Source organism: Mytilus edulis, chromosome 11, assembly GCF_963676685.1.
Source record: "Mytilus edulis chromosome 11, xbMytEdul2.2, whole genome shotgun sequence".
Classification (NCBI taxonomy): Eukaryota; Metazoa; Mollusca; class Bivalvia; order Mytilida; family Mytilidae; genus Mytilus; species Mytilus edulis.
In genome coordinates, this window is record NC_092354.1 from 15,930,939 (window position 1) to 15,956,984 (window position 26,046).

The following is a 26,046-nucleotide window of genomic DNA, read 5'->3' on the forward strand; positions in this document are numbered from 1 at the left end:
TTAGTTATTTATTTGGAATAAGATTCAAAACCCGGAAACAGTGTTTAATAGAGAGGATGATGTTGACTTTTACAAATAAATACACAAAACTCAAATAGCATGTCGTTTATTCTCGTATTACAATTTTTCATTTTAAATTTAAGCTTACATTAACATCATACATACGCTACCAATTGGCTGCATGTTCATTACGGCTTAGTTTGCCTTTCCAAATATATGTTTAAAATAAGTATGCCTAATTATATCAAGGTGGAACGGATCAAATTACCTTAACAAACGTTACTATTTTCTGATATATAGCCATGCTATGTAACTGACTGTATTCCATTCAGCATAATACAATTTAGCAAATACTTTTGCACTTGATATATATACCAAACAGAAACAGCTTCAACTTAAATAGCAAAATAATTAAACAAAGAAACAAATACAAGGTGCAACAAAATCCAAGTTAGAACAAAGAATAATTGAAATAAACACATGTTCTAATAACACGTACAAACAAATAAGAGTTAAAAAAAACAATAGCAATAAATGTGATTAAAATACGACTTTGTTTCATTATAAATAAAATGATAATTAACACCTTTACATATGTTTATAAATCCCCCTCCAAATTCTACGTCTCACTATTGTTATACAACTCATTTTACATCACACTTCTATCAAATAGAATATAAACATCAACAATTGCATTTGCTTATGAACAATTTAACGCAAGCTTCATGTTTTCTAAATGGCACCTTGTAAATTAATATTGTATGATAGTAGCCAGATATTCAGACACAATACACAAGCCGACGTTTTTATACGCCCCTTGGTCTTTATAATTCAATTACAGGGGGAAATGTGATAGGACTACAATATGAAGAGAAATGAGTAAAATTTTCTTTAACAGAAATCAATTTACTGACATTATTGTTTTTACTTCCCGCACTGAATATCTTATCGACCTAAGCGAAAAGAAAAGTAACGTTACATATTCTGACTATGAACAATGGTGAACTATACACACATGAGACATCAATACTAAAATGTTATCAGTGTTTCAGTTCAAATTGTTTGCTTTCAACCGTTATGTCATTATTTTGCAGCATCCCAAAATCTACATTATTAAACAACCGTTTTGGAGAGTATTTATCTTGGTTTGCAAACTTGCAGATTCTTTCGAAATTTTCTGTCTTGACTCATGTTTTTTCCGTTCAAGACTGGCTTTTTGATTCTTATACTCTCGTCTTCTTTTGTGTAGCTGCTTCAATTCAAAATCATATTCTTGAATTTCGTTTCTAGTTTTACACTCTAGGTCTTTCCTCTGCTGTTCTAGCGTACGACATTGGTTTGTTACACGGTCTAAATCAGCCTTGATTTCAATTGCCTCCTTCTTCTTCTTTGTCAATTGTGAATCGATCTTTGCCATATCGTTTTCATTTTGTTCTTGTAGACGATTCCTTATTGTCTCATTGCTCTTAATTTTACTTTGAGTTTTATCAATAAGATTCTTGATCTCGTTCTCCTTAGAATTATATCCTTCATATATTTCATCATAAATAGGTTGATTTGACATTGAAACTCCGGAGTCATGGCTATCGACCGAAATGCTGTCGCCTCCATACACGTCGAAATCGTCACCAAATCCTTCCTCGTCTTCGTCTTTGATATATAATTGCTGAGGATCGTCTGTTTCAATCAAAACGTCATAAGCCTTTCTAGCTTGGCATGCTTCGTTGATAATTTTATTGGTAAAATGATGACCGTTGTTATCTTTTACTATATCTTCAATCACTTTCAATAATTCAGTGACCATTTGACTCTTTGCTTGTCCAGTTGTCGTGTTGTCCATTGCAAAATAACGATCTTTGCATTTTTGTATAAAATCAGTCAAAGGTGACCCTGTTTCCTCGATAAAAGATTTGATGCTTTTTCCTGCTCTCTTCAACTCATCTGATCTCGTAAAAACTATCAAAGAATACTTCCCCATGGACGTTCCAAAAGTTTCGAACAATTGTTCTAAAGCATCGGTTTCCTCTGCTGTTAACCTTGTTATCTGAAGCACGATCATAAAAACATGTGGGCCAGGTAAGGACATATCGGCGCAACGAATAATTTCATTTTTGACGACGTCTTGCGATAAGGTTGTGTCAAACAAACCGGGTGTATCAATTACCACAAAATTTCTGCCATTGGATCTGACGTCAAACTTTTCACATTTTTTAGTTACGGACTTTCCACTGATATCTGATTTAAACAATTTTTCTCCTACAATGGAATTTCCAGTAGCGCTCTTTCCTGATCCTGTTTTCCCCAGCAAAATGATTCTAATTTCATCTTCGTTTTCTATATAAAAAAAAGCATTATTTATACTGAACGCAGACGACAATTTTATTATTTTGTTTTATTGGTATTAGAATTGTACAAGATTCATACGTTTTTATGATGTCATAAAAAAACGTAATAAATTGTTAACGAACATTTAGGATATGTTGTTTCATAGCGTCTAGTGTCCATTAAACATCATTCAGTGTAAAGTTAGTATGTATTACCTCGGTCAACTTTGCACAATCATAACAGCGGAGTTCAGACTATTAATAGAAAAATAAAACATCATGTAAAAGAGGGACAAAAGATACCGAAGGGACAGTCAAACTCATAAATCGAAAATAATGAAAACGCCATGGCTAAAAATGAAAAAGACAAACAGACAAACAATAGTACACATGACACAACATAGAAAACTAAAGAATAAACAACACGAACTCCACCAAAAACTAGGGGTGATCTCAGGTGCTCCGAAAGGGTAAGCAGGGTAAGGCATGGAAGTTGATATATGTGTTTAGATCAAAGGCATTTGTTGTTAAACTATTGGCCAACATGCTGATTAAAATTTTGTTTCTTTGTATTATTTTCGTTTTTATCGATTAGTCAAATCATTACTTTTGCAAATTGTGACAAGGATAGTGAGTAGTTTCATTGGCACTCTTACCCCATCTTCTTATATCTAATTACTTGGTCTTTCATACGAGTTCTTCAATAATGCTTATTCGAATCTAAATTAAAAGTGTAAAATATCCAGAAAACAAATAAAGAAAATATTTACCAGCATTATAAATTTGATCTTCTTTCTTGAATGATAAGTATCTATTAGTAGTGTCTGTAGGAAAAAGTTGGAATTTCTTAAGAAATCTATTAAACTCATTTCAAATAAGATGAGCAGTTCCAATATATCTGCACCAGATGATCATTTTGACTATTATTGTAGATTCGAAGACATTCTAGATTCAGAATTTAAACACAAACGTCAAAGAGCATTTAAAACTTAAACGGATAAAAGTGATATAAATCTGAAAGATTCCTTGAACAAGTAATGCGAATAGATATACGAACTGCAATGAACTGAAAATTTCAGAGAGGCAATACAAGGCAGGTAAATTCAGAATCAAATTAGACTTATATATATATAGTGATTTGCGTAATGAGAATTAATATAAGGATATATATTTTACTTGAATTTTGATTTGAACTAACTGTTGAGAATGCATGTACTCTGAAATCGGTACTTAGTGTCCTGTATATGCTTATTTATAGTACAATCCTGTTATTCCACCCCTTTTCAATTGATACAGTATGTTCAAATCTTGAGATAAAAGACCGCCGCAAAAGAAGAGAAAGAGTCTGAACAACCTTATAAATGTCGTGCCTTAAGTGTGTAGTCTTTCTGTGGTTGATCTCTGACATAATTAGTTAAATGATGTAAATAGCATAACACCACCAATTTTTTTCTGATATTCTGCCTCGTGTGAATTGCTCTTTCAGAGTTGAATGCAGATTCCAAAATTGTATTTATTTTCCCCAATGTTATAGGTTATTCAATCACCTAAAGCTTTTTAAGTAGGCTTCTTTTCTATACGATTATTTGTGTTTCAATGGCAAAAACATCAAACCGTTGTATTTGGCCAGATAGGCCGGTATTGCATGTATCATTCACCATCTGAATCCAGCTAGGTAAACTTGATAAAATCCGATATCTTTTTGTAAGCGCCTACGATGTAAACAACGATATTACAGAAAAAAGAATAAAGGATTCAACAAAACAAACCACACTCACACAAAAGTCGCATATAAAGGTATTTAGTAACATACCGATTGTTTCATCATTTTTTCTTGATGATTTCGGTGGAAGTGCCGGGCCGACATCTACAAATAGAAACTTGTTTGTATCTTCAGATGTAGCTTCGGTTTGTACTGATCAATTTAAGCACCTTTTTTTTTGTATATGTAATTTGTATTATAAGTCGCTGCCTAATGTAATTTTTGCGTTTCAAATTTCATAAACGAATTAGTTTATCAAAAATTTGAATTTTTTATATAGATTAGACGATTGGTTTTCCTGTTTGAATGGTTTATAGATTGCTGTTTGGTGTGAGCCAAGGCACCGTGATGAGAACCTTAATTTGACTTATAATGGTTTAGTTTTATAAATTGTGACTTTGAGTTGTCTCATTGTCACTCAAATCACATTTTTTTTGGTCTACTGACATAGATTATTAGAATTTATAAACCATGACCTCTGCTTGGAATTAAGCAAATATGTCGGCTAATAAACAAGTGAGAATGCCAAATGACCATGTTATTTACTTTTGCATGTGGAAATGAATGTTTCATAAAAATATTTATATTTTTCGATAAGAATCATTTAAACCAGAAAAAAACCTAAGACGTAAAGCAGCTTGTATTGAGGATACATAAATTGTGGTTAAAAAGGCATTGTTTAAAGGAGAAAATGTAGTCCAATATTCACTTGGGCATAGTTATTGAAACGTGATTTAATACATACATTGTGACGATTCTCAATTCGTGAAAAAATGTATAAATTTTTGAAATTCTATATAAGTGAAGGATTCAACTCTGACATTAATAAAAAAAAAGTATAATATTGTAATATATCATATACTTATCAAATTGCAATAGGGACCATTTTTTTTTAGTTCTGTATAACCTTCAGATAATTACATACCATCACAGTATTTATCTTTTCGAATAGGCCTAGGTGGTGCTAGTGGCAGATCTATAAGCTCTAAAAATAAAAAGAAGTATCGTTTATATTGTGTGTGTTTCATTTAATTACAAAAATGTTCCAGATACCTACAAATTTATGTCTTTTAACCACCAACCCAATTGACGATGTTCGTGCTTACAGAAATATTTTTGGCAAAATTGATTCATTTTTGACTATTTATTTTTTTGCGACATAGCGGAATGTATTATAACTGGAGTATTTTGTCCTACCAAATGTTTTTTTTTAACTTTTACGGTTGTCCTATAATAATGTAACTACACATATATATTTCAAAAATGCTGTTGGTCCTTTTTGGTTTATTAAGCCTTCATATTACTAAAAAAATGTAGATTTTCAAATAGTTTGGCCATGCTCATCAGCTCATAGGCATTTATTGTTAAATTGGACAAGTAGGGCATACTTATTGGTTATTGCATTGACCTTTGCTAAAAGCATACAAGGTAATAAGTCAATAAAGAAATACATTAAACCATAATACATCTCGTTAAGATGTTTCCCAACACCTTCACTAAAATTTATTTGGCTCGTTTAATTTTCATAAAATTTTGAAAAAGTATTTACTTTGACCCTTAAACAGGAATATAAAAATTTCAAAAAAATTGAACCAACCGTTTTATCAGGAATATTACACTGGTTATATAGCAGTTTGACACTAATTTATTATGATCATTCCGAAGCTTAATATTTTCTTAACAAAACAACGTAATTAATACGATTAGCTAGTTTTACAGAGTTATCTCCCTATAGTGTTAGGTACCACCTTAAACATGCTACTAAATTTATAATATTTTAGATACCTTGATCAAGTCCTGCAGTCGGGAAACTTAAATTACGATTAAGTTTTCTTGGTGGTATAACTGGAACAACTGGTGCACTTTCTAAAATTATGCAAAGGTAATAACTATTCTAATATGACGACCTATTATCGTCAACCGTATAATCACAATCTATATACCTTTAGCGCAAACGCAAACGCAGTAATACACAAACAACGGCTGTTCCGCGTTACGACCAACTTATTTTTACAGCCAGATATTCTCAATTTCCGACATCAAAACTCCCAGTTAACGCAGGCCATTCAATACAATATATTTATCGCTATTCTACAGCAAAATAAACAAATCAGTCCATATCATATCATTTTTCATGGTAAAACTTCATAGAACGAAAATTCCGCAAAATGATATTATTGTCTGGGCATGGCAACAAAACAAGGTGACGTCACAAGTATAACAAAAATAAATGTAAACAAAAAATCCAAATGTAAATTCCGGGCGTTTCAAAGCTTCTTGTACGCCTCAGAACGAAAAAAATCCATTGGAAGAAAATATATTTATGTAAGTGAAAAATGCGATTGAAAAACATAATCATTGAATTATATAATTTTACATTTTTTTACATTTACATTTTTTTATATTATAAACAATGAGACAACAACACACCAAAGAGCAGATAACAGCCGAGGGCAACCAATAGGTTTTCAAATCAGCGAGAAAATCCCGCATTTGCAGTTGTGCCTTAGCTGGTCCCTTAATATTCAGAAATGATTACTAGTTCAGGGAAAAGGTACGTCATACTTAACTATAAAGCTATATTTAGTTAATCTGGCTATACACCCGAATGACTTATTCACTGTGCAATATCACAATTGCAAATAATCAACAATTATTGATAATTTAGACATGTGTTTTCCGTATTAGTAAGTTTGACTCTTTGACGTTTGTTGCATATTCGTTTTTTTTTAGATCTGTATGCCACTTTTCAAAATCAAATCTAGCACAAATATCAATTCAAAATCATTTGACACTTTTCCCAAAGAAAACTAACTAAAACTGAAAAGCGATGCATCAACCCGTAATATTCATGATTTAGCTGTAGATTATCGAAATGTTTCCGAATTGGTTTTTTTAAGATATTACGTTTAACTGTATTATTCATAATTTCAATATGGAAATTCTTACTGCCATAAAGTTGCTTATCATTTTAGTAAAGTAGGAAAATTACCAAGAAAAAATCAAAACGGAAAGTCACGTCTCAAATGGCTTAGTTATAAGCTAAAATATATATCAAACGAATGGGGAAAAAAAACTTCCATATTCCTGACACTGTACAGGTATTATCTTATGATAGTGGCATTGAATTCATTCATATACGACAACAATGTGTAAACAAAAGAAACGGACATAAAAGGTAAAAATGTAGAAAATGGAATACAGCAGTCCATAGTATGTTGTAATCTAAATCACTTTGACAATAAACAATATTGAAAAAAAGAAAAATATAAACTGTATAATCAGTTGAATAGGGTGGAATGATAGGGTTATAATATCTTCTTTGTTGGACCTCAAAGATTTTTAAATATAAATTTATACCTTTCAGATCGACGTTGAAGTACTCACACTTGTCATGAGACGTTTGACTGCAGCTTGGGTTACCTGCATGTACATTGAAACGTTTAATTTATGGATTATTACACTTGTTTTGTCATTCATTCTCTTGTCGGGAGTTGTCAATCATAAGTACTTTTTATATTACAAAAACCTTCAACTATATCACAAGCACTATGTATGAAAAACAAAATCAGAATGTTATCTGTGTTTGAATCAATATACACAGCAGCCAACAGTGTGATACTTGTTTCAAATAAATTATTTCTAAACCCGTTAAACGTTTTTTTTAGCATTTATTCAAGTTATTGTACATGTATTTTGAAAAATCGATAATCGAAATTAGAGGGAATGGAATTTTGAATATTAATGATCAGATCACATAAATTCATACAGATCATTCATATCGATGTTCACATATGTATGTCATCATCGCAATTAGAAGTGTACGGTTTGTTTTTCAGTGTTAGCAGACTGTAGGAAACATCTATCTTTTTCAATTACCTGTAGTACTTTTGTGGGAAATAAGATAACTTCCAGATTTGTGTAGCGCACTTTTATGTTGCAGATATATTCAAAAAGTCAACCGTATATAATTAAGGATCATCATGGGGATGTACACATAATCACAGAATCAAAAAAACCCATGAGACGGCTCTTAATTTCAACCCTTTTCACATAAGATCATGGCAGTATACCTCTTTTTCTCAATCCTGATAAAAACACCAGAAATATTCATTATATATATCTTTGATTTAATGCATTGTTCACCTTTTCAATTACCTATACTACTTTTGTGGGAAATGAGATAACTTCCAGATTTGTGTAACGCATTTTAATGTTGCAGATATATTCACCGAAGGGAAGTGAAAATTCAACCGTATTTAATTGAGGTTTCTAATGGGGTTGTATAAGTTATCACATAATCCAAAACCCAATGCGGAGGCTCTTCATTAACACTTTTTCACATGTGGTCATGTCAGTCTGCTACTTTTTCGCAATTCTGAAAGAAAAACAAGTGTTATTCCTCATGTACACATTTAAATGCAAGTATTGTATACCTTGTTCATTGTATGCCTTTACGTATGAAGCAGGAAAAAAACCTTCTTCTTTTCCAAGTCTCCCTTCCATGTACCCATCATCGTGTGCCCGTACAAGGGTAATTATGTCACCAGTCCGAATAGTTAAATCTCCAGGTCTCATTTTGTCAAAATCGCGTATTGCTTCCACATAATTATCTACAAACAAACAAAAATCCTTTTGTCAAAAAGTTCCTGCAATAGTATGATAAGTATTGAGTTCTGAGTTTAAGAACATGTTTCATTTATCGTCCTCTTTTCCTTGGATGAGACTCATTACCGAGTTTGTAAATATTTAAGTAACACGACAGGTGCCACTAGTGTAGCAGGATATGTTTCCCTTCCAGTCGTCATTTTCTTTTTAAGTCATGGCATTGTTAGTATCTTTTCGATACTGTGTGTTTCACATTTTAATGTTGTGTCGTTGTTGTCCTCTTATATTTAATGCGTTTCCCTCAGTTTTAGTTGTTACCCCGATTTGTTTTTGTTTTTTTCATCGATTTTTTTGTTTTGAACAGCGGTATACTACTGTTGCCTTTTTTTTTCGACTTGTAGTTTTGAATATTCCTTTTCTATCTTTTGGTTTATATTTTTAGTGTACGAACTATATTAGCTGTATAAAACAATTGGTAAAGCAACTATGTGTATACATGTCTCATTTATAATGATATGTGACAAAGAATGGTGGCTTTATCTCCGTTTATAAATCCAAAAATGAAAATGCATTTCTTGTATAAAGAATTTCATGTTCTATTCTATTCTTGCTTTTTATTCAAATAATACCTTTCAATTCTACGTTAAGATAATTGGAACTGCGATTCGATGCCTGATTGCTGATGTCGATATCTGGAAAAGTATATAAAAAAAAAACTGTTAATATTTCCTAACAGGGAAACCACACAAAGTTAACGTACTTGTACATACTTTATGTTTTTCTCCACCGAAAAAACGAACACAAAACTGTTAAAGAGACATCAAATTATTTATAGTGCTTAGGGAAATGCGTAAATGTTTAAATCTAAATCAATATGCATGATAATCACACTTACTAGTAATAGGATTAGCATATGCTCAATTAACAATTCTATATTTTATATATAGCATGAACTTCTTTTAGTTTATTTATCACAAAAATTGATTTAATAAACGAATAACTTGTTCCATTTCTTATTCATCCTTGACCTTCAAATATTCGGCTTTGGGCGTTCCTGATGAGTGTGGCTGTCGAAAAGCTCTATAGATGCATCATATTTAAACGAAATGATGTCAGTTTTTTTAATTATTTTACACCTACATAAGACTCTTCTGTACATCAGAATGTATATGCTCAAATTTGACATAAACGTTGACAATGGAAATGTTACAATAATGTTTCCCCAACTCATATAACTGGTTAGAAAACAAAACTTTTGAAGATGAAAATGTAGTGATATTGACTAACTACAATTGTATTATGTAAACTGACTCGATAAACATCTTCTGGTTGACTTTCTTTTTTTTATATAAATTTAACGGCCATAAATTATACAAAATAATTTCTAGATATGGCAAGAATATAATGATTCCTAATACAGGTTCCGTGTCAAATTATGGTGTTACGTCTCATTTTTTCATTAATATAACAGCTCTTCAAATCAGTTGATGATATTGTCATTTAACATTATAAAACTAATTAAAGAAACATTTATTGTCGAAATGAGTATCTGTCCGTTTAAAAATGTTACACTGATTTCTTAAGCAATATAAGTTTTTTATTGATAAATTACATGAATTGAAAAATAACTAATTGCTAAAACAAATGCGATAATTTTAAAAATCGACAAAGCAATTTTTCTTTTGGTTGAATGTTGAGGGTGTGATATAATGTATGTTACCATTGTGGTTGGTTGTTCCTGTTTTCGGCTTTCCAGACGTTGTACTATAAAGAGAGACGGAGCGTTTCATTTTGTAATCTTTAGTGGTAGATTTTTCTGAACAAACATGTAACTCAGGTGGCGGTTCAATTTTCTTTTTTCTCTCTGCTACAACTGTAAGAAATATGAATGAAACCTCAAAACTCATCAGATTTTCTGTGAGCTTGACTCACTAATCATATCTCAGCATATATCATCAAAGTATAATTAAGACAGTCACAAGTTTTTGAACACAGGACGTAGATCACCAACAAAACTATAGGAACATCATTGATTGTATATTTCGTGTATATGCGGACTGATTGGATTAGACTAGTGTGACATGTTGAGCAGGATGAGCTGGTCCGTCCCTAGCATCTGATATAACCCAGGTATCATAGGGTTTTGTGCTGTTCAGTCTTTAGTTGTTGATGCTGTGTTTTGTACACTTTGTTTTTGTTTGTGTTTTGTCATTACATTGTCAGTTTGTTTTCCAGTGATCAGTTAGAATCTTCCCTTTAATAGTATCGCTGATTTATCTTTTGCAACACTTCTTTTAATTAAATGAAGATTGTAATAATGTAATTAAAACATGAAGTTCGAACTGAGATCGATTTTATCAACATTATCCCGAATATTTATAAAGTATGCACTTTCACCCTTCAGGAGCACCTGAGATCACCCCTAGTTTTTGGCGGGGTTCGTGTTGCTTATTCTTTAGTTTTCTATGTTGTGTCATGTGTACTATTGTTTGTGTGTTTGTCTTTTTCATTTTTAGCCAAGGCGTTGTCAGTTTATTTTCGATTTATCAGTCAGTTTTACTGTCCCTCTGGTATCTTTCGTCCCTCCTTTTCAATACATTTATTCAATGAAGTCTACCATCACAATCATACCTCCGTCAGCAAACTTTTCACCACAGTGTGTACAATTGTCTAGAATTTGACTTAGATTTCCGCACGATTTACAGACCTTTTTTTGGGGAAGTGACATATTCTGAAATAAAAACTCATGTTCTCAGTGGTTGTATGATAAATATAACAAAAAGAGAATATTGATTAGCTATGTATAAATTAAAAGAAAATTGATTAAATATTTTACAATGAAACATGACTTAATACGGACTCATGACCGTTGTCAACTCGGGGTCTTTTATAGGTGACTTTGCGGTATGGACTTTGCTCATTGTTGTAGGCCGTACGGTGACCTGTAAGTGTTAATTGGTGTGTTAGTTTGGTCTGTTGTGTAGAGTTGTTTCAATGGCAACCATACCACATCGTCTCTTAAATATCAAACCGCATTTGTTGTATTCCTATTACTGTAAAATTATTATGAGTCTGTCATGGCTTCGTGGATGATTTTACTATACAAATAAAACAATAATTTATTAATAAATAAAAATGTGTTTTTGTGAAATAATTAGTTATTATAAAGGAATCATATGCGACGTCGAAATGTAATCATTGTCAAATATTATGAAAACAATTTTTTATAATTTGAAAACAATCTTGTTTAAGATATTAAATGTCTACCACCTTATACAATTCATTATGCGGTATCTTTAGTTAAAGTTAATTATATTGAATTATACAATGAAGCGTCAAATTTAAAGGCTAACAGGTTATCTTTTTTACTACGTCATATTGAGTTCTACATAAAACTATATACCTTGCCCTCATTATATTATTACTATTAATTGCTGCACTAATGATCAGTAATCAGTATTTCTGTACTGACATGTTTTAACAAACTTTACTAAAATTGTCCGTTTATAAATTTAGAAATTATTAAGAAACTAAGGTTTCAACTCCCTCAGGCAAACCTGGCTTAAAATAAATTTGGCTATTTATTTTAGGTATTTTCTACATTTAGCTCTTCAACGGTTTCGGTACTTATAATCTTCGGATTTCAAATGTTTGGCTGTGAGCGTTCCTGATGAAGGTTAATCCAGAAAAGCGCTTCGGACGCAAGAAATAATTAAACGTGTTGTTTTCATTTTTTAAAACCCTTTTACATATCAAAAGAGGGACGAAAGATACCAAAGGGACAGTCAAACTCATAAATCTAAAACAAACTGACAACGCCATTGCTAAAAATGAAAAAGACAAACAGAAAAACAATAGTACACATGACATAGAAAAAAAAAGAATAAACAACACGAGCCCCACCAAAAACTAGGGGTGATCTCAGGTGCTCCGGAAGGGTAAGCAGATCCTGCTCCACATGTGGCACCCAAATTACACCAGGAACCAAATGACGAGTTTGTCAATACAAAAGGATGAACGAGCGGCCTTAAAAGATAATTAAAGCAAACACTATATCGTAAGTAAGTTATGGAAAAAACAATGTTAACAGCAATCTCCGTACCGCGCTCGTTTCCTTTCCAAATACATTATCATATTAAGTGTAGTGATACGAAGTAAGTACGGAACGGATGTGAGCTCTGCGCCGGGGATTGTGTTAAACATTGTGCTTAAAAAAAGAAATTAAAATGACAGAAAACATCTAGCATCAACTGCTCCAGCACAGTCTGTTGAATGTAGCTAGAATCAAAAGGATGTGTTGGGGTTAAACAATACTGCATAACATACCTGTTTCTATTCTGACATGTGTTGAAATATGTATATTGTTCCTTCAACCGCATGTACAAAGTTTCCTTTAATGAACATTGATTAGTTAGCTAGAAAACGTCTTAAGATATTTATATCGTCCAATGAAAAATATCAGTAAGTTAATAGGCAGTGATCTGTGGAAATGAATGAATTTCAGATTGATCACGAATATTTGGATTAGATCTTTGTATAGAGTCAAAACAGTAGATCTTTGACACGTTAAATTAAACTTCAGATATCTTTAAATAATAGATCCAAACTACGGTTGGTTTACAAATGTTCTAAGGTCATTTTTTATTACTTTGATAACAGTTAAGAGAACTGTTTTATTTTTGTTTTAAAGGAACACCTTTTGCACTTAAAATATTTAATATCGAGTTCATCAAGTTCGAGAGCTAAGAAGGTATGAAGGGGAACATGACTCTTGCGTTCAAATTCAAATTACGTGTACTTGTACATGTTATATGACAAATAACCTACCCAGATGTCAATAAATCATAAGTCATTTCAGAATTTATTATTTTATGAATAATATCTTAAAAAGAAAAGAAAATATTTTTTGTTATTTTTCAAATGTTATCGAAATTATTGAACCAATGCATGCATTTACATGTACAATCAAATAAGTTATCTTGGCATCTTTTCGTATATGTTACGAATCGATCACGTATCATTGGCAAACTTTATTCAACACTTCATAGATTTCATGATTCTGAGGCGCTTTTCTGGATAAACCTTCATCAGGGACGCTCAAATGCAAATATGTAAAAGCTTAGAACAAATAAAAATTGAGACAATTAAAGACCTAAACAAAAATAACAGATACACCTACATGTAACTCCAAGCAAAATGCAAAAAGAAAAGTCCCTTAACAAATGGCAAATTCAAAAGCTCAAACATAGCAAAACGAAATTGAAAACAACTGTCATATTTCTGGCTTGATATGTAAAATATGAAAGATCAAACCATGTTTAAAGCTAGATAAACGTTTAATTTGTACAGAAGTTGCATCAGTTACATCAAATTGAGAACAATTATTCAGCTAAACAAACACATATAATGGGAAAATATCATAAATTAGGGCACATGTCTATATTGTGTCCTAATCACTGGAAAAAAAACAAGAAATATGTCAATAAAGGAAAACAAAATGGCGATAAGTAATTCCAGGGACATGATAGACACAGCTAATGAACAAAAATAAAGAAAATGACTACAAAAAAATTACGAGATGTTCCTTTTTCCTAATTATGGTTCATTAACTTTCTGCTTAGATACTGATGACTTTTTGTTAAATTCTGATAAGCAAACTTAAAATACCGAATGATTTGAGAAATTTATATCCAATATGAAGGTGAAGTTGGTAAATTACTGGTACGATTAGACACATTTATTATTCAAAATCAAAATTGCCTCGTGTGTCATAGATTCTGGTATTGAGACATGTAAGATTGTGTCGAATAGGAGATATGAATATACAGATGACACTGAGGAAGCGAACGAAGTTAACGAAATATTATAAAGTACATGTATTGTAATTATTATTATATTTCATTTCAAAGTTGTTTTATCTATTTCTATCATCGTATGTGATTGTATTTTGTATGTATTTATATCTTGTTTCAGATGTGAATGTTACGGAGTATTTTTAAATGAATCGATGGTATTGTTTGTATTGAAGATGTGTATGTTGTTTCTTTCACTTGAGGTTCTTGCTGAGATTTAAATGAAACTCAAACTTTTAAAAAATCTTTTAAGGAAAAGAACATCTGAAATTTACTGACTTATTTGTTTTGACAAGTATCTGAAAACATCTAACTGACAAAATGTTGCATCTAAAATATAGATTTTTACATCGATACGAGTGGATTAACGGATTTATCCAATCGAGATAGTTAAATTATCAATTTTAAAGTCCGAGCCTCGGCGAGGACTTTACAATATATAATTTAACTATCGTGATAGGATAAATCCAAAAAATCCACGAGTAACTATGTAAGAATCTGTTTCTCTAGTGATAAAAAATAATTTTTCGTTTTTTGTTAAACGAAAATCCCCTTTCACATTCCAAGAAGTTATCGATTTCATTATAACCTGTTTTTTATTCATCCAGGTAGCTAAAGAGGTTATGACCCTTAAAATTAAATCATCCACTGATCTTTTAAGATCAGCGGCAACCACACGTTGGTTAAATTTTTTTTATACAATGGGTTCGGAAAGGGATAAATTTCCATAGAATTAGAGAATCTGAATTATCAATCCGTACATATCCAGCATCCAACGGATTCAGTATTAAGACGTTATAAAAAGTCAGAGACAAACATTACCTTGCTTAATGCCAAGATACAGGTTTCGACAGATTTTAGATCCGTGAATGTGTGTATGTATATAATATATAATATTTAGTTTGCATTTAATTTAGTGATAAAAAATCAATGATAATAATAATAATAAAAACAAGATCAAATTACACTGTTTATTTGATTCTCAAATAAATAAACGCAGTGTGCCCTCAATTATTTATTTGTCGATTATTTTCCAAATGTTCTTTTCGAATATTCAAAAGATTCATACATTTAATAAACAAGCACCAACGTCTTTTTTTTTTACCTAACTTCAATGTTTCAAATCAATTTTAACATCTTAGTCTGGAACAACATTGAGGTTACTATAATAACATGGACATATGGTTCATATCTAAAATTCGACGATTCAAAGTCTCAAATTGGAGATGTATAATGTTCTACACTGGCGTATAATGTTACTGACGTATGAGAAGTTATATGGGATCAAAATAGGGAGGTATAAAGTTTTAATGGTAGAGTCAATAAATACTTTGATTCGCTGATCAAATCAATACCTCTGTAAATATGATTAATTTTCAGAAGATGCATAATCTTTATGTTTATCGATACACAGGTACAGCCTATGGTGGCTAAAAATGATCAGGTAGGCGAATATTCAAAGAGTGGGATGAAGAATGAATTTGTGTCACTCTCCTCGAAATTTTAATGTACTTTACTTAATGTTATTTGTTCCAGATAACACAATAAGTGATGACTATTGTTTTGATAAAGATAGGATATTATCAATTGTACAATTAATGCGATCTTATCTTGGTTATATCATGGTGACACATTTTGGTAGTTTGTGCTGAAGTACCTTTTTAAAAAAACGGAAAATAATTGTCAATACGGACCAGAATATATACCATATCGCCACGAGTTGTCCTCGAATTCAAAATTTCGGTGTTAATAGACTAGTAATCGATCACTGAGATAATGAGGACAACTCGATTATGGAAGTCTCTTTGAGAAGGATGCGAGGAGAATATTTTACTTACAATAATTTTTAAACGTACATAAACAAATATTTAAAAGCAGGTAAAAAGTCACATTGTTAATACCTTTGAATAAATACTAGAACACACCCGTGATATCGCGGGTCTGTGGCTGAATTAAAGAATATAACTATGCGTAAGCCTCATTTTAGTATTGGTATTGTCATCTGATAAAGTCATGCCGATTATAAGATGCACAGTTTTCTCTGCTTTCAACATCTTTCTGTTTGAACCCGTCGACCTGGAACTTATCAATTATTGGTATTATTAACTTTATTTGGAAAACAAAAGTCCCTGGAAAGGAGTATTTTTTAATCAACAGCATTGTCCTTAATGAGTTATAATTAAAGTTGAATTCTTTGATTCGCTGTTTTACGTCATTCCGGCTTACAAATTGAAAACTGTACATGCTGTACCTATACGCCTTAAGTCCAGAATTATATTATTCGTATTGTCATCTTAAAAAGTCATACTGATTAAAATACTACAATCGGGAACAATGTGACAATAATTGAAGTAGTGTCAACCCTCTGATTACGACCCGTGTATATAGCAAAATCCTAAATACAGCGTTTGGTGGTGCGCCTGTCAGATGCGGAACGTACAGATAAGGTAATAGGTAACAGGTGAATATACTATTGGTATCGGTATCGGATTCGACCCGGAACTTCTTAATTATTGGCAATATTAATTATGTGGGAAACAAAGGGGTCTGGAGTGGTGTAATTTTTAATCAACAGCATTGTACTATATTAGTAAGATATAAAGTTGAATTCTTTGATTCATCGTTTTTACGTGATGACGGCTGATAAATTGGGACCTCGTAATTTTAGTATTATAGATATACATTACATCATAGAAGAGTAAAACTATATTGATATATTTTAAAAATAGGAATGTGTACAATACAGGAAAGAACATTGGGTATCCATTCATGACTCAAAATCAATACATTCTCTATAAAAACCCATCGAAAGAAACAGAACAGGGATTTTAATAGTGTTTTGTTACAGTAAAGCCTCAAATACGGGGCATTATCTTCCCCTCATCGCATGTTTAAAACGGTTTACTTGTGCAAACTAAATGACCTTTAATAGCAGAAACAGCAGTTTATAAATAACTAACGAGTATCTTATGTAAATAACACAAAAAAAAGCGTTTTGGTCTAGATAATGTATTTAAAAATGCACGTGGAACTCACACAGCGCTGTTGAAATCAAATCTACTTTTAAAAATGCCTGTACCAATTCATGAATATAACAGCTTTTGTCAATTCGTTTGATGTGTTTTGTCATTCGATTTTGTCATGTGATTAGGGACTTCCCGATTGAATTTTCCTCGGAGTTCAGTATTTTTGTGATTATTCTTTTTTTCTAGATACATAGTATTCCCAGGTGTTATAATATGACTAGATTGAAATGATTTGACTATCATGTAGTTTTGCTTTAATTATCATGTAGTTTTGCTCTTTTAAATCAGTTGTATGTTATGCTTGAATAATTGACTATGTAAAATATACATTGCCAATTTGGACTTTCTGAATTATTCATCGAACAAGTAACATAACATTTTAATTGTTTAAATGTTTAATGTTTATTAATATTCAGATTTTCATGCAGAGATCTGAATCAATATACAAATCAATAAAACAAAATTCAATAAAACCACTGTGTTTATTATCTTTTGTTTTTTAGAACAAATACGTATGTCATCAGAAAATCTATAAAACTTTCAAAAAGAAGAAACAATTATGTTTGATACATAAGGGTCTAAATGGAGTTTACAGGAAAAGAACGAGTAAATACTACAAAACATAAGTCAAACATCAGAGGAGTGGGTCACAATATGCATACAAATCAATTTTATTCAACATTACTCCAGCCAAATCTTAACCATACTCAACTGTCCTGATTTGTTATGAAATATTACTCGACCAGTCTAAAACAGTCTTACCGAAGTGCTGACACATGGGCTGGTTATACCCTCGGGGACGAAACGTCCACCAGCAGAAGCATCAACCTGGGGTGTAAATAGGTATCAAAGGTACCAGGACTATAAATTTAATAGATATAGGAAGATGTGGTATGAGTGCCAATGAGACAACTCTCCATGCAAATGAAAATTTATTAAAGTAAACCATTATCAGTCAATGTACGGCCTTCAATAAGGAGCCTTGGCTCACACATAACAACAAGCTATAAAGGGCTCCAAAATTACTGGTGTAAAACCGCCATTTCACCAATTATTGACCTGTACTGCGTCTTAAGGAAGTATTGGAGTATACAAAAAAATCTCAAAGAGTGTATTGATTGAGTCATTTTGCGTTTCCGTCTGAATGATGAATGGAAGTATACACAAAAAGGGTTCATCTCAAAGAGTGTATTGATTGAGTGATTGTGTGTAGTCGTCCTAATGTAGTATTGTTGTAAACACAAAAAAGATCCATCTCAAAGAATTTAATTGCTCATCTAGATAAAAATGTTATTTTAAATTATTTAGACCTCTTCAGTTATGATCGTATTACGTGCATTGCATAACTTATATTTGATCTTCTTGTAAGTCTTTCCAATTTTCAAATATCTATTCAACATTTCAAATAAATAAATTCAGATTAAACATAATAAAACTGTCTTTTATCGTCTGACTTTCCATATACTTTGTTTAAACACATGCCAATTAAAGTTATCAGTCAGCATTATACATAAAAAAATGAATATGTTAATATGATAAACACTACCAAAAAACAACAACCAACTTGGAAATTGTTTTAGGAATACATTGGAAAAAATATCCCACAATCCTAAATTCCAGTATCATGGAAATCAGGAGGACTGGTTGTAATAGAAAAAACATGTGTCACATTTAAATAAAGAGTACCAGAAAAACTTGGAATATATTTTTAGGAATACAATGGAAAAGATTTTCCACAACCCTAAAGTCCAGTATCATGGAAATCAGAAGGACTGGTTGTATTAGACAATAACATGTGTCACATTTAAATGAAGAGTACAATAAAAACTTGGAATTTGTCTTAGGAATACAATGGAAAAGAATTCCCACAACCCTAAGTTCTAGTATCATGGGAATTAGGAAGACATGTTGTATTTGACAAAAACGTGTGTCACGTTTAATCAACAGCAGTACGATAAAAACTTAAACTATCTATTTGGAATAGAGGGGAAAACATTTCAAGGAATCTTGCGTTCAATGTCATGGATATCAGGAGGACTAGTTCAATTAGAAAGAAATACACAAATGTATGTACTATACTATTGTTAATTAATAAGTGAGTGTATACCGGTTTTCATAATGTCTTTACTCTTAATCATTTATTGTAATTTTACCGTAAGTCATTGTTTTTGTTGTTTAAGGTGGTACAAAACACTTTGACTAAAATTTATTTGGCTCGTTTAATTTTGTAAAATTTTGTCAAAATATTTACTTTGACCCTCTGAAAAAATTTAAAAATTTGAAAGAACTTGAACTAATCATTTTCACAGAAACAAATCATTGAATATATAGCAGTTTGACGAACACTAATTTTAATCATTAAGAAGCTTAATATGACTTTAACAATATAACTTGATTAAAACGTTACGCTGGGTTTACAGAGTTATCTCCCTGTAGTGTTAGTACCACCTTAATGAAGACGAAAGTAAAATACTGAAAGTATAAGAGATATCTGTTTACCTTTCCGGAGTACATGAGATCATTACGTTTTTGGTAGTATTCAGTTTCTAGCTTATGACTTGTGTTATTTTGTTTGTCTGTTTATCTCTTACTTTTTTATCCACGGTTATGTCAGTTTGTTTTCGACTTAGTTTGAAAGTCTCGTTTATATATCTCGCCTCTACCTTTCCTATATAGTATATATGTCATTGCCTACATTTGTTATCCAGGCAGCGTACAATTTGTTTTGTGCATGTTAATGCTATTAAAAGTAATAAATGCAGAAGAAAAAAAAGTTTTGTGTGTTTGAATAATTCTATTTTCTTTATAATTCTCAATTTCTCAGGAGAGATTCTTTTTCATTGACACTGTTGACTTTATTACATTTCTTTAATGTAAGTTGAGATTAAATTCCAAAAAAATCTGAAACACAAATTTGTATAATTTAAGAATAGAATACCTTTTTAACAAAGAATTTCTTGAGATCATTAAAAAAGAGACAAACGACTAGTTTTATGCTTCAACCTACAACGATTTTGATATTCAAAAGAATATTATGCATGTATCGGCATATATCAAATAGTATATTAACTTTTTTATATGATGAGATGTATACGAGAGAGGTTTAGCAAAATATAAAACAAGGTTTAACCATCATTTTCTACATAAGAAAAAATATATGTAATGAATCAGGAATATGATAGTTGTTATCAATCTGTTTGAGCTTTTCATTTTGTTATTAATGGACTTTCCGTTTTAAATTTTCCGTGGAGTTCGATATTTTTGTAATTTTCTTTTTAAGGTAGATGGGGTGTGTAAATTATAATCCATAGAATTTTTCAATAATTTGCAAAAATGTACTACATGTAGTAGTTTCTATCATGCTTATAAAAAAAAAGAATGGGTCACCCGGCTTATTTTTACTCCACACGGTGTTAAAAATTAGCAGATTTTGTATAGATTATGCATGGAAAGCCCAAATTTCTGCAATAAAGCGTAAACTACACCGTATAATTTTGATATATCATATAAGAAGGTAGCTTTAATAGTGTGCTTTCATTTAAGAAAAAGAAAAATGGGGTCACCGGACACGTTTTCTTGTTACATGATAAGATAGCTAAATTTTTAACACATTCTATTGTAAAAGGACTTTCATTTCAATTATCTGCCCTTTCATTTGAGTTGCCCCCCCCCCCCTTCCCTTAAGTGGTAAAGTTGGGAAAAAATCAATCAAGCAAAAGTATTCTGTTTCTTGTAAAACACAACCATAAATATGAAATAAGATGTCATTTTCTTTATTGAAATGAAAGTTCTTACACGTGAATTTCCTACTACTCTCAAAATTTGCACATTGTAATAAAGATCTAGATTTGGTATTTCCAAATCCAAGATTGAGGAAGACTCCCTATCTACTCTAAATGATTGTTTTAAGACATTAAGTATGTAGAATAGATTACACAACTAATTATTTAAGGTTCATGTTGACATTATGGCTAAAATGGCCGTATTTTCACCTCAAAATTTACTCTGAGTACAAGCAAACCTGTGCATCTGGAAAAGATTTAAGGCATAGCATGTCCTAGATAAATAGAATTCAAATGCATTGTATGATTAAGAAAATTCATAAATTAACTTGATTTGCCGTACACTTTTTTTCGTTCCGCAGAAGATGATAAAATTAACAATAAGTTGAGTTTACCTTGATATGGTCCACTCAGGTACATAGTTTTAATAACCAATTATTGTCAGGTATCTATTGTCCGTCTCATGTCCATGTCAAGCAATACAGCTCACTTCAATTATTACCTGTGGGGAAGTTCTCAAAGCTGTTTCCCAACTTAGTTTATTTTGGCACCTTCTGGAGGAATGAAAAAAAGTGCACGGCAAAATCCTGGTAAGCTTTTATTTTTCTAAAACGTAAAGCATATTTGAAATTAATTTATCTAGGGCATGCTATGTCTGAATTGTTTTATAGATGCGCAGGTTTGTCTGTCCTCCGAGTAAATTTTGAGGTGAAAATACGGCCATTTTAGCCATAGGGTCCACATGAACCTTAAATAGTAATGAACAAGTTTCTATACAATACTAGTAGTCATTCACCCTAACTAATTAAAATCCTTCAATATATAATAATGTATGTTACGTTTCAGAACCGTGATAATTAGGCTCGGAAGGGGGGTTGCAGGGGAAGGGGGTATTGTATTATGTAAAAATCTCCAAAACTGATCTCATGGTACTTGGTGTTACCGCAAATATAGAGTGCATGCAAAGAAAATAAAAAAAGAATTTAGAAAAAAATGTGGATATTTTACAATTGCTTTCCGTTTAATGTTTTACTCTGGTCACTGGTGGGAAGGTTTATCATTAGAATATATATTAGGTTAACAAAAAGAGGCAGACAAATATCAGGGTCATTTGATAAGATAAAGATAATCAAAACCGACATGGCAGGAATTGAGAAAATATACATAACTAAATTTAAAAAAAAAAATTGAACAAAAATGTAGTAGACCATAATAGATCATTGTAAATAATATGAATAAAGGATGTACTTAGACGAAGTATAAAACATTGAATCAGTTGTTCAGACTCCTTGGTTTTTTACCGTACAAGGTAACAAATTTTGCACCATAACACCCATTTATCTTTTTATACAAGACTTTAACTTATTAAAAGGTCATTAATCCAAGTTTACGCAGATTCTTGATTTTTTTTTTATTTTAGTCCCAAATAATACCAATGCAAATTTAAGGTAACAGTCCGAGTCAGCCTTTTCTCGCCATATTCTAGAATATCTTAAAAAAATGCTCCATGACCTATCAATAGTTTTAGCTTATTTTGTTTCTTAACTAATGCTCCATCAACTTATAGTATCAATTTTAAATTCTTGATTTTTTTAAATTTCGCCCAAATACTTCCTTAAATGTTTTTTGTGCGGAATTATTCAAGAATTTTTTAATTCTGCAACTGGAAGTTGATCTTATCAACAACAGCGCTGTTGCTTGAATAAAATATTAATATCTAGTATTCTCAATAGATTGAAACTATAAGCAAATATTTTGAAAAAATTAAGGAATGCATACAATATACTAGGGAAAAAGTAAAATGAGGTATCTATTCATGACACACAAGTCAGAACAGACACAGCAAAAAATATTTACAGGAATTGTATTACTGTTTACAAAATTTTGATTTTTTTTTTTTAAATACTAAGGCTTTTCTACCTCAGGCATACATTACCTTAGCTGTATTTGGCAAAACTTTAAGGAATTTTAGGCCTCAATGCTCTTCCACTTCGTACTTTATTTGGCATTTTTAACTTTTTTTGGATTCGAGCGTCACTGATGAGTCTTTTGTAGACGAAACGCGAGTTGGCGTATATACAAAATTTAGTCCTGGTATCTATGATGAGTTTATTTACTACCACTGGGTCGATGCCACTGCTGGTGGAGATATATTTCCCAGAGGGTATCACCAGCCCAGTAGTCAGCACTTTTGTGCTGACATGAATTATCATTGATATGGTTATATTTATAAATTAACTGTTTACAAAATTTAGAATTTTTGAAATACTAAGGCTTTTCTACCTCAGACAAAGATTACCTTAGCTGTAGTTGGCAAAACTTTTAGGAATTTTAGTCCTCAATGCTCTTCAATTTCTTACTTTATTTGGCATTTTAAATTTGTTTTTTGGATTCGATCGTCACTGATGAGTCTTTTGTTGACGAAACGCGCGTCTGGCGTATATACAAAATTTAGTCTTGGTATCTATGATGAGTTTATTTAAATGTTTCATGGTTGTTATTGTTCAATTTTCTGGAATCAATTTAAAAATTAATTAAATTAAAATTCCTCAAAGGTTTTAATAGAGCGATAAAAGCGAGCCAAACGATATCAGAGGGACATTTAAAATCACAAGTCGAAAAATATAAGTGACAACGTTATTGTTTATATAAAACAATAGATAAATATAACTTTTCAATATCACATCCGTATCAACCAGAGAAACCAGTAAAACCCAGAGAGCTGAGAGATATCTAAAAATGTTGTTAGGGTTTCGCGAAACCCAGTGTCTGTCTCGCCTACGTTTGCTGTTAATCGCAGGCTCAACAAAAAGGAGGGTAAAAATAATAAAAAAAAATCCTCTTGATACTATCGTTTGATTGAAAAAAGGCTTTTGTCCAAATTTTGTAAAACTCCAGGATAGTTTATGAATCTAAAAAATGTTTTTAAAACTTTAACTGCAGACTGCATGTAATGTTAACAGGAAGAAAAACAAGTCCATTTACAAGTAAAATAGAGATAAACAGGTACAAAATTTTAACAAAATTTCCCTTTAGATACTAGCTTTTGATAATAAACAAGCTTCTGTCCAAGTTTGGTACACATCCAGGATAGTTTAAGAAAGTAATCAAAATTTAATAAAAAAAAAAAAAACTTTAACCACGGAGTGAATGTAATATAAAGTTATTCAAGTTATAAGTTATGAAGTCCATTTATGAGTAACATACGAAAAAAAGGATTTTTCTTTTTACTACATATTTTGGATACTATCAAATGATCATAAACAAGTTTCTCTCCAAGTATAGTTCAAATCCAGAATAGTATAAGAAAGTTATTTAAATCTTACAAACTTTAACCACAGAGTGAATGTTATATTTTCTGGCAGAAAAACTAGGTCCATTCATACATAAAAAAAAGCGGAAAAACAGGATTGCTTTACACAATTTATTTCTGGATACTATCATATGATCATAAACGAGCTTCTGTTCAAGTGTGGAAGAAATCCAGTTTAGTTAAAGAAAGTTATTAATGTTGCAAAAATCTAAACCACAGAGTGAATATTCGTGGACGCCGACGACAGAATGTAGTATAGTTAGCATATGAAAATATAACCATTTAAACGGGATAGGTTTTTTTATTTCATTGTCAAATATAGTGATGGTACTCGCGGTCTTAATCGAATTTTTTCTTCATATAGGATTTCGCTATATTTTCCAGAAAAAGAAATTTATCTTATTCTTAATAGAAAATAAAATAACAAAATGGGGTCACCGTTTATTTACGCTCAGAAACATACATTTTTGTAATCATGGTACTTTTTTTTCTTTTGAACTAATAGGAGAAAAAGAGGAATTATGGAAATAAAAAAAGAACTAAATTACAAAAATTGCTCAAATTTTACAATAGTTAACTCAAGTGCAGCTTATTTCAAAATAATAATAAAAAATATAGGTCACCGATGAGTTTAAAAAAGATATTGCAATTTTAATGCCAAAATATGGCAATTTTGCACCAAAGAGAGCCAATTTGGAGCTAATCCAATATTATATATATTTTAAAAGTCATCTGGGACCAAAACGAATTCATTTTTTTTAATGAATTTTGTACATTATGATAAATCACAACTAATAACGTTACAAATAAAATGTGTAATGAAAAAAAAATATTTGATTTGTTTTCTGAAATTTTATATCCTCGAGCCTCCTTAATAACACACATTTTAGATAGTCCATTTTCTACATTTGAAAATGCCTGTATCAAGTCAGGAATTTGACAGGTGGTGTCCATTCATTTGATGTGTTTGCTCGTTTGATTTGCCATTTTAAGTTTTGAAATTTCCTCGGAGATCAGTATTTTTGCTATTTTACTTTTGTCATATCTCATATCCTTGTGAACTTAAATTGAATTAATAAAACAAGAATTTCTGCCATCAATCTTGATCTTTTCTGGAAAAAGTTGCGGTTATTCTTATTTTATTAGATTTTCATTAATACATGTAATATAGAAAGTTTTAATGATTGTTTGCCTTCCTATAATCTTATTAACATACTCAATTGTACAGATGGATTGAATGGTAAATTAAAGGGACCTGTTGTTTTTTTTATCTATATCTAACCATTTTTTCTGCACTCTAATCCTAAAAGTGGGTTCCAAGAAAATCCTTAAAAAGGTATGTTTTTCTTTCTTTTTGAGTAAAAATCAATTACTTTTTT

The 26,046-nt window shown here is 31.1% G+C and overlaps 1 protein-coding gene across 1 annotated transcript; it reads right to left on the minus strand.

Annotated features, from left to right (window-relative positions):
• Window positions 1-878: 878 nt before the first annotated feature.
• On the minus strand, window positions 879-13,118 carry LOC139495207 (uncharacterized). Its single transcript, XM_071283421.1, has 11 exons — window positions 13,021-13,118; window positions 11,326-11,425; window positions 10,415-10,567; window positions 9,324-9,386; window positions 8,523-8,699; window positions 7,447-7,509; window positions 5,872-5,952; window positions 5,012-5,071; window positions 4,138-4,191; window positions 3,095-3,148; window positions 879-2,334 (listed from the first exon to the last, which is right to left on the minus strand). Exons 2-11 carry the CDS (start codon window positions 11,420-11,422, stop codon window positions 1,106-1,108), a joined length of 2,031 nt encoding a protein of 676 aa, XP_071139522.1. The 5' UTR covers window positions 11,423-11,425; window positions 13,021-13,118; the 3' UTR covers window positions 879-1,105.
• Between the last annotated feature and the right edge of the window lie 12,928 nt (window positions 13,119-26,046).